At 42.9% G+C, this 9,754-nt stretch overlaps 2 protein-coding genes across 2 annotated transcripts; one reads left to right on the forward strand and one right to left on the reverse strand. All coding sequences in view use genetic code 11, as the record gives it.

The window, feature by feature from the left end:
• Nucleotides 1–3,478: 3,478 nt before the first annotated feature.
• On the reverse strand, nt 3,479–4,526 carry EGR_08651 (Pyroglutamyl-peptidase; the record flags this gene model as incomplete). Its single annotated transcript, XM_024497900.1, has 3 exons — nt 3,479–3,641; nt 3,816–4,057; nt 4,308–4,526. The coding sequence occupies 3 exons, from the start codon at nt 4,524–4,526 to the stop codon at nt 3,479–3,481; spliced, it is 624 nt and encodes a 207-aa protein (XP_024347670.1).
• Nucleotides 4,527–4,849: 323 nt separating this feature from the next.
• EGR_08652 (60S ribosomal protein L5) lies at nt 4,850–6,703 on the forward strand (the record flags this gene model as incomplete). Its single annotated transcript, XM_024497901.1, has 4 exons — nt 4,850–4,867; nt 5,794–5,931; nt 5,963–6,262; nt 6,293–6,703. The coding sequence occupies 4 exons, from the start codon at nt 4,850–4,852 to the stop codon at nt 6,701–6,703; spliced, it is 867 nt and encodes a 288-aa protein (XP_024347671.1).
• Between the last annotated feature and the right edge of the window lie 3,051 nt (nt 6,704–9,754).

The raw sequence follows: 9,754 nt of genomic DNA on the forward strand, positions 1-9,754 counted from the left end.
ACATACAAATAAGTAGCATATTGGGATGAGTTTTGTCCAGCTATCCCGAAATCGCGCTACTCAATTATTAGTTTCCGAGGCTCCGATCAGTAAAACGTCCCCCTGACAAAAGATCGTGACTTGTTCCAACTTTTCTGCGGGGTTGCTTCCACTAATTTGAGTCTTCTGTTTCTCAAGACACCCGAGACTCCTTCTGCACTGCCATATTATCCCAAGCTCCATAGTAAGTAGGAGCCTCAATCGTTGTGACATTTACGATTGCGATTTTTGCATTCAAGTTTGGCAGTGATGAGCCAATAGTATTTCAAGACTTTTTCCTGTTACGTGACGCAAGCTTTCATTAAAACTCACAATACCATCATGACTTCGATGCAGTAGTTGATTCCGCGTAAAGTTTGGCCCTGAACTGAACACTTCATTATCGTTTAGTGCCTGACATAAGGCAGGATCACAGAAGGAACTCCTTTGTTGATCACAATACGGAATAGGTGGGGACTTTTCTAGAGACCAGCGGCCCAAAAAGTATCTTCGGTATCACCGATGGGCTTGGTTTACACTTACCTGATTTCATTTAGTGTGGACCTAAGCAACAGTTTAGCCCAATTGCCCAACCTCCGAATCAACTGATATTCTGTGTTTGTTTTACGCGTAACGAAATTTCATGGTGGTATGCAAACAAGAACCTATTATGATTAAATAAAGCAGCAAAAAAAGAAGAGCTTCTTTTTGACCAAGTTTGGGAGGAAATGTCGGACACTCCTGGAGTTTGTATTAACAAGGCCTGGAAATAAACTCCCTACTTTGAAATTGACATTAATTTGCTCTGATATGCATATCGAAATTCATTTCGGCTGGAGAAAGTGCCGGTCCTTATGCAATGGTCCGTAAGCTCCCAAAAATAACACTAATATTTAAAACATAACGGAAAATTGGTCGAAACAAGGTGATTTATATATGTTAGGAGAAATGCTACCAATAAACAATTTGCTTATTAAATGGCTCATTTCTTTGCAAATCTCATGCAAAGGCTTAATATGTATCGTTTTCATCCACTTCCTTGCATTTCAGGAACACAAAAGGTGTTTAGTGGCACATATTTACCTGGACTGTACAGGAATGTATGTGAATTAGCGCTTTTTTGAGTAAATTAAACCATGATGTAAAACTAAAAAGTTACTATGAAACATGTAGTGATGAATTATCAGTAGCAAGCCCTACTGCGAGAATTCCAGCTGACAATTTTAGTAGGTTCTTAACCCATCACGAGTGACACATCTTGCAAAATCACATCAAGCGGCCAGTGGGTGCATAATGCCAACACTAGTCGCTACCCTCTGCAAATATGCGTACACTGATGCCAAAATCCCAAGCACATAAGAAGTGGAAATTGAAGAAACATTGTTACAGAAACAGATAATGCAGTACTGCCTTACTAATGCCCTAGTGAAATGGTTATAAATGGCACATCTTGTTTTCCCATATGACTGCACTACAGACGTTAGCACATGCGTAACCTCTTCCATTTACAATGCAGACAAACAACGGGGACCAGCTGAAAATTTTCTTAGAATCTCTTGGTAATGCAGAGGAAGAGGTAATTAATGGTCTTTGCAGATGGCCAAACACTCCTCACTGGTTACGCGGATTCAGATGTGCCAGGCTCATCACTAATATAATCCGTGAAACTAAAGTGGACCGTATAATCTTGCATAGTCTTGCTTTTTTTGAACAATAACTGTAACTTGTTCTACAGACAGTTTATTTGAAAGGCCATTCAAGGATTGCGAGGCGGGGATACAAAAATAGTGAGTGGTCTCAAACTGCCCTTAGAAATACTGCCATCCACGTGGGTCAAAACAGTGAAACGTACCGTGAACTTCGGTTGATCATGTGAATTTGAAAAGCTGTAGTAGGTCACCAACTCCTAACACACATACCATGCGACACGTATTTTAATATGTGCACTTTTTTCATTTGAAAGGCTGGCAGTGTATTCAGCTGAGTTTTGCATTATCTTTGAAGGGGTGAGAGGTTGATAGCAGCTTCCACAAATAATTTGTTTCTGATTGCCATTTGATCCAGTGAGAAATCATTTGCCTAGTGAATGGTGTTCCCGTATGTGTCCAGTACCAACAGTGATTAAAAAAAAGGACGGTAAATTCAAACAGACACATGAACATGTTTGGCATGAGTCGCATGAGTGCCAATCCCCCTCTTTAAAAAAAAAATAAATTAAACAAACGGACATTCCAATTCTATCAGAATTGTGATTAGCCTTCGGTATCGAGGTTCTTTGTTGCTGTAAGTATCAATTTACACATCTTTAATGGCGTCAAAAAATCTCCTCACAAACTTATAAAATGTCAGCTTTTCTCGAGAGGCGTCCAACTCAAAGAGATTTTCAAAATCTTCACTGCAGTGTTTGACCAGAAGAGTGAGGGGGAAGTTCATTTGGGACTAAGCTGACGCTAAGATGTTGCGGCACCACTTGGTGTGGAGAAGCAACATTTCAAGACCAGGAACTATCATTCACTGTGGGATAAACCTTCACGTTGGGGGATAAACTCAAAAAGTAGACCTTCATAAACCCTTTATTTGCCCAAGAGGAATTATGAACCGTAGAACCAATTTGGGATTTATGGGTGGGGGCATACACTACGTTGAAAGCAAATCACCCGAGCATTAATATCTTCTGATGAACCGCATCCGATAAGTGAAAATCAAGACAGGTAAAATTATTATTTCCTCTACTTTGAATAAAACCAAACGCCACCGATCCTCTGGTCAGATGCCTGTAGGTTAAACGTGCTAGAGGGAATTCTGATTCATTCACTTCACTTCAAGGCCATAATCACACCACCGACGGTTGCACAACATTTGGCAAGTCAAAAACGGAGTGAAATTAGTTACTGAACTACAACTTGCACGAAGAAGACCCAAACTGAGGACAGCAAATACTACGTAACGTAGCTGGCAAGGGCAATGTCTAACCTAGAGTGACGCAGACGCCAGAGAACTTGTAGGATGTTCTAGCCCATTGTCACCGACGTGACCCGGCAAAATCCAGATCTATATGAACAAATCTGTTAAAACTGCAGTGGTTGTTCAACCGATGCCATTACCGAAGGCGTTATATAGTCTTAAGATTACTAGCGTGCATGTGAGCATAAACACTCTTGAGAGGCAGCCGTGAAATAACTCCGCGATGGGAATCCTAAAAGAGAGGAGAGCTAAGCATCCAAAAACACCGTTAAATCAGTTTTTACTTCAAGCACATGCGTGAGTTTCTCCAGACAGGTGCGTTAGTTCAACCATGCCTTTCGTTCCTTAATACCGTCGACAGGTCTGTCATGGTAGAGTACAAGCATTGGGGGTTCAGCTAGAATTAGTCGAGAATCAAAAAACCGAAACCACCGTAAAACTGCAATTGAACAAAATTTGGTGTACATCAAAGATATGCATTTGGAATCTGACCTTTTTAAAGATAATCTGCAAGGGAAGAAGAAATCGGTATATCACAATTTTTACATAGAATAATTATCAAAAGAAGTAGAAAGTCACCGAGGTAGTCCGCAGTAAAGACATCTGATATCGTCGGGACATGAACGAATAGGGTCCGATTTGGGTCTTTTTCAAGGGAACTAAAAAGGACAAAAAAAGAAATTATGCAAAAACTGATTCACTGTGCATCACTCTGCGAATGAAGATAGCAAATATTGTTAGAACTTTGAATTCGTTGACCCAATGAGATTTTTTTAACTTAGAAGTGGAAAAGTTTTTGAAAAGTATTAACTTGGGGAGAACAAGCCACTTACCGCCAATAAATATAGCCGCAAAGGAAACAACCGGGATCCGTTGAAATACCACACTTGAATCCACGAGACTGAAGGAGGACACAGGGCTCATCCAGCGAGAGCTTTGTGCAGATCTGCTCATGACACAAGGGTTGACAGGGAAGACAACCATCATCTGTCATAGTGTAGGGTCCAAACCCCGACTGATTTTCTAGACTAATCTTCGAGGCCGAGGGGTCAACACCGACATGAATAACTAGGTTCTGAACGAGGAAACATTAAAAAATTGCGAAACTGAGGCACCCAAAAAGCTCTGCACCCATTGTATCTTTCAATACCCTAATCATATATACCAATCCTACATAAAGAGATGCAAAGGTTACATTTACGACCATTTGTATAGATGCTATAAATTTTCATGCATAAATTTAGTGCAAAAAACCGTATGCCAAAATAAATAGCCAATGTCCCTAGCTTATTTGCATCTACAAACTCAAATACAACGAAACAAACCGGTTTGAGTTCATCCCATATATGGGAGACGGCCTTATCCGCCGCCTGATATGAAACCTCGATATTTGGCAAAACGACAAGTTCAGGAGAACATTTGGCCTGAGATCTAATTTCTTCCCATTTGCATTGCAAATTCAGGACGGCGGTAGTGCTACTGTTCACCGAGATACCATCAAAGGGACCAAAACCGGTAACGACGACTCTTGCTTGATTATCCATATCAGCCGAGAGCTCGAAGCCGGACGGCAAGTGACCTTTATCATGGTGTAAAACAATTAGTACTATTGAAAATATTTACCGTGATATGCAGTTAAACGTGCCCAAAATATTATAAAGTTGGATAGTAAAGAGTTGTGGGTGTCAGTAGGAGAAGATCTTTTTCTACCAGTTCGCCTAAATTAGTTAACGAAAAATAAATATTTAATTAATTTTATTTATGCCAATACTCAAATACAAACGAAATGCCCCAGCGGCTATCAAAATTTGAATGTGTTCGACAAGATTCCAACCCTCTTATGTAAAATCAGCAGGAATACATAAGAATGCAAAACTCGATGCAGGTGAAGAAATAAACTTGGAGAAGCCTTGAGGATCGAAGGTATAACATTGTCTATCAAAAAGGTCTAATATGAACTGCTAAGTAGAGACATTCCGACAGGTAAGCTAATGCTTATGCACGTTACAGAAGTGCTATGCGGGTACTTTTATGTAGGGCGAGACTTGCGGGTCTTCTCTTTTCTGTTCCTAGTGCTCTTAAAACAACCAGGTTGACTTAATTTCGACGTATTTATTAGAGGGAAGTGGCGAGGGAAACAAGTGCAAAGTTTAGAGGGGGGGACTGCAATTGCCCTCAATCGTAGAAGACGCCGACTCTGTCATCAGATTCAAAGTGTCACCTTGCCACCTCTCTGAAAGGCACGTCAAAACAATATAGGTATTACATATATAGGGTTGCCGGCAATATTGTGTGAAAAAAAGGTATCGGCAAATCTTTTGGCTGCAACTTAGAAATCCACCTGGCTAATACAATTTGCCGGCTTTAAAAAGACATTTACATTCGGCGCACATAAAAAATGAAGAATTATCCGTATCCTACATCCACCTTCTTAAAAGCTCCTACCCATCTACTAAACCGATCATCACAAGAAATTACAAATAAGTACTTTAAAAGATTTAAATGTTTTGTGCGGCAGGGAAGTTTTCAGGGGCAAATTTGGTGTTTAATTGACTGCCTATTACTTTTTAAATCAGCTGTCCGTGCATTTGGCGAATCACTTGAGCCTGCTAGTATGGTATGGGCGTGGTTGTCATACCGCGTTGTCTTGTCACTTCTAACAATGCTTCGTTTGTTTCGTTAGTGTTTTTTAGCTTTTTGCGTCCATGTATGGGCTATACTGTTTGCGATGTTGTGTCTAAACCACGTTTTTTCTGTCTGTAGGGTCTCGTAAAAGTTACGAAGAATAAAGCGTATTTCAAGCGTTTCCAGGTCAAGTTTCGTAGGCGCCGTGAGGGCAAGACTGATTATTACGCCCGAAAACGTCTTATTTGGCAGGACAAAAACAAGTATAATACACCTAAGTACAGGTTTGTTGTCCGATTCACGAACAAGGATATTGTGTGTCAGGTAACTTCTGATATCATTTTAATTCTTAAAGATAATATATGCCTGTATGGATGGCGATCGTGTTGTGGCTACCGCTTATTCTCATGAGTTGCCTCGCTACGGTGTGAAAATCGGTCTTACTAACTATTCCGCCGCTTATTGTACGGGTCTTCTCCTGGCCCGCCGCGTTCTCAAGAAGCTGAAGTTGGATGGCTTGTATCAGGGTCAGACTGAGGTTAATGGCGAAAATTATCTTGTTGAGTCCAAAGAGAAACGGGGAGCGTTTAAGTGTTTCTTAGATGTTGGCCTTCGTCGTACTTCCTCCGGCGCGAACATTTTCGGAGCCCTCAAGGTAACAGCTTTTTTTTTATATACGTTATAGGGAGCCGTTGATGGCGGTTTGAACATACCCCACAGCTCGAAACGATTTCCAGGAAATGATCCCGAATCCGGAGAGTATAATGCAGAGGCTCACCGTGCTCGTATATTCGGTCAGCACATTGCCGAATACATGCGTTCATTAAAGGAAGAAAGTGAGGAGGCCTACAGACGCCAGTTTGGTGCTTATTTGAAGCTCGGCATTGAGGCGGATGACATAGAACCCATGTACCAGAAAGCTCACGCTGCCATTCGTGAAGATCCTTCGTACACGAAGAAGGAGAGGGCCGAAGTGAAGCATCGGCGTTTTAATAGAAAGAAGTTGACCCTTAAGGCGCGTCGCGAACGCGTACGCCAAAAGAAAGCGCAATTCCTATCTCAACTTCAGAAGGATTTGGCTGTTGTTGGGGCTTAAAGTATATTGATATTAAGCTAGGAAACCATTTTTTCTCAGAAACAATCTGTTTGCAGTTCATTCCGCTTTAGGGGTGGGGGGTGGCAGCTTTCGAGTATCTTGCTGTGACGACTTAATCCTGGTGAGGTGTTCCTCCTCATTGTGAACGTTCTTCCCTTGGGAATTCGTCATGTGGTGGGTTCTGCCGTGATGTCGCACACGGTTTTGCGAGGTTTTGCCGTGAGTTCTCGTATAAACTAGTGCGTTGGTTCGAAGCCGCTCCAGGGAGTGATTGTGCGGTTTTTGAGATTTTTAGATGAGCTATTTTGTCAACTTGTGGTTTCTTTCGCAATCATTAAGTCTGTTTTTCTGGAGTTGCTGATCGGACTTCAGGTGTGGAGGGGGTGGAGCACCTTGCAATGCGTGGGATGCTAGAGGCGGTGTGGGAAGGTAGTAATGCTACGGGATTACGCATGGTTGGGTGCTCATGCAGTTAGGTTTTTTGTGGTGGGCTTTATGCCTGTGCTCGGTGTTTACACAGAGTGGAGTTTGTTTGATAAACGGCAAGATCATCCCGGAGTTCACAGGTGATCAGGGGGTTGCTCTTTGCCTCATCCGTTTTGCGGGGAATGCGGCAACGTGGCGGTACGATTCCGCATGTTCTTAGTGGACTGCGAGATGAATAAGCAATTGGGATGTGCAATATCCTCTCAAAATGGATCGGGGATGTTAAAGCTGAGTAGCTGAGAGTGGCTTTGTGGAGGTGCCCGATCCAGGGTGCAGCCACTTTAGTGAGGATGGGGATGATGCGTAAGCTCCTGTTCATTTCACAGCCTTTATGCTTTTTTGAAGTAGAGGTATAAAAGTTTACTCCATCACACAAAGCCTTGGCCTGACTTTATGACAGCAAGTAGTTTCTGTTAAACTTAGTCTAGGTTATCATAAACCTGAATGAGGTTCTTTAGTTTCATTTTCTCGTGGGAAATGGTTACTAATAAAGTGCCAATAAGCGGCATGTCGTAGGTCGTTTTTGCAAAGGTCACCAGATACTTGTGAACTCTCGACTTGCCGGGAAATGTACCACTTTGATAGATTTTTCAATTCGACGTTTGGCTGCACGGGTACTTTGGTATTTCCAGATTGTACATCCGCTAGGTGAGCTGACCTTCGGGCTATGCTAGCAGTCTCTTGACCCCCCTATACGTTAGTGGTATTTACTGCCATAATGCTGTGGCTTTCTGCGACTTTAGGGGACGCCTACAGCGTTACATTGATAGTAACGTCAAGCGAACCTTATGCCCCTAACAGAGGGGCAAGAATTAACGTCTGCTTTTGGCGTTTTCCCTAATTCCGTATTCTGCAAGAATGCTATTATCGACTGAAGCTTCATCAGTCTCAACTTATTTTGAAAAGTTAACTACAGAGCCGTCTGCGGTACCTGCATAAACACGACAAAAGAGTACGCAAGCATTCCCTCTTCCACGTCTTCACAAACTGAGTGGAATTCAGGCAGGTGTGTGGATGGACAGCACTGAAATGAAAATAAAGTAACAAGGGGAAATAGACGTGAAACCTTATATTCGGAAGACTATTCCGTCCAGTCGGTTATTGAGTGGCCACCAGTGCCCTTACGACGCGGAGTATCCTCGTATTCGATCATTATTCGGTCTTTAGAAGTAAAAAGGTATCTCATTACCCTTTTATCAATACAATTCTTAAAGAGGACAAAAATTCAGACGCTATAAATTCGTGGTGATCCATCAGTGAAGCTGAGTCTAAAAGCATCCACAAAGGTATGCAAATTCGGTGGTTCGCAGGTAGTTTTTTAATATAGCAAACTACATTTTGGTAAGTAGCATGAAAGACTGACCAGTAGGAATGTTGGGAACAACGCTCAAAAAAAAGGAGAGGGTCATCTAATTTTTTTGTGGTCTGGTTAATTCCGGCAATTAAAGGTGCCCAGATTACTGTAATACGATAGTGGTTTATCCTTCGGTTCTGGTGAGGCGCCACTTTTGTACTTCGAACTAGCCCCCTTGTACCTCGCTGGGTGGGCTGGCCTTTTGGGCCATGCCAATTGCCCAGACACCTTCTCCATGCTAAATATATATATTTTGCGCGAGTATTGTGTCTTCTTTCGTCTTCAGGGAGTCTCGGGACGCTACATTCGTGGCAGCAGAAAGCGAACCCGATCTTAAAGGCCGTGTATCCTGATTTTCCACTTCTGTTTGATAAGCCTTAGTGGAGCGGAAGAAGTACATATGCTACGAATGGGAGAATGGTGATGACCCCAAACAGAAGGGTTGATGTTGACGTCTACCTTCGGCATCTCTCCCAGTCCCGTGTTCTGCAGAAAAGCTATTAACAACTGAAGCTACACTAGCCGTGAAACATCTGGAAGTTTCGTTACGGATTTTCCCTACCGTCCCCATGGACCTGTTTCAAATCTTGCACTTCCTTACTCAAATCCGCCTTTAGGCCAGTGTTCCTGCATCTACCTGTGGACAAGCATTATAGCCGGCGTAGTTCCCCGTCCTGAATCAAATCCCTAAATCGGACGAAACCCTAGATCCAGTCAAGCCGCCAAGAGGGATCAGCGACGTTGAGGTCAAGTATCCCCTCAGTTGCGCATTAATTTGGTGACTGGCACGGTCGGCTCGTGGGTGTTTCTTTACTGCACCGACTACGTTGTAATGGCTGACACGGGGGGTTGACCTGCGGGAGCGCCGGGGACGACGCTCAAAAGAGGAGGGAGGCTATGTAATACGATAGTGGTTTATCCCTTGGTTCTGGTGAGGCGCCACTTTTGTACTTTGAATTAGCCCCCTTGTACCTCGCTGGGTGGGCTGGTTTTTTGGGCCATGCCAATAGCCCAGACACCTTCTCCGTGCTAAACGTATGTATTCTGCGCGAGTATTGTGTCTTCTTTCGTCTTCAGGGAGTCTCGGGACGCTACATTACACTACCACTGAGTGATTTAACCCCTGGTCCCTATCGGTATCCGATCAGCACTCCCCTGGTTAGTGGTATATTTTCTGTCACACTATCTTGGCTTCCTACGACTTCAGAGAG

This window comes from Echinococcus granulosus (genome assembly GCF_000524195.1).
Source record: "Echinococcus granulosus chromosome Unknown EG_S00114, whole genome shotgun sequence".
Classification (NCBI taxonomy): domain Eukaryota; kingdom Metazoa; phylum Platyhelminthes; class Cestoda; order Cyclophyllidea; family Taeniidae; genus Echinococcus; species Echinococcus granulosus.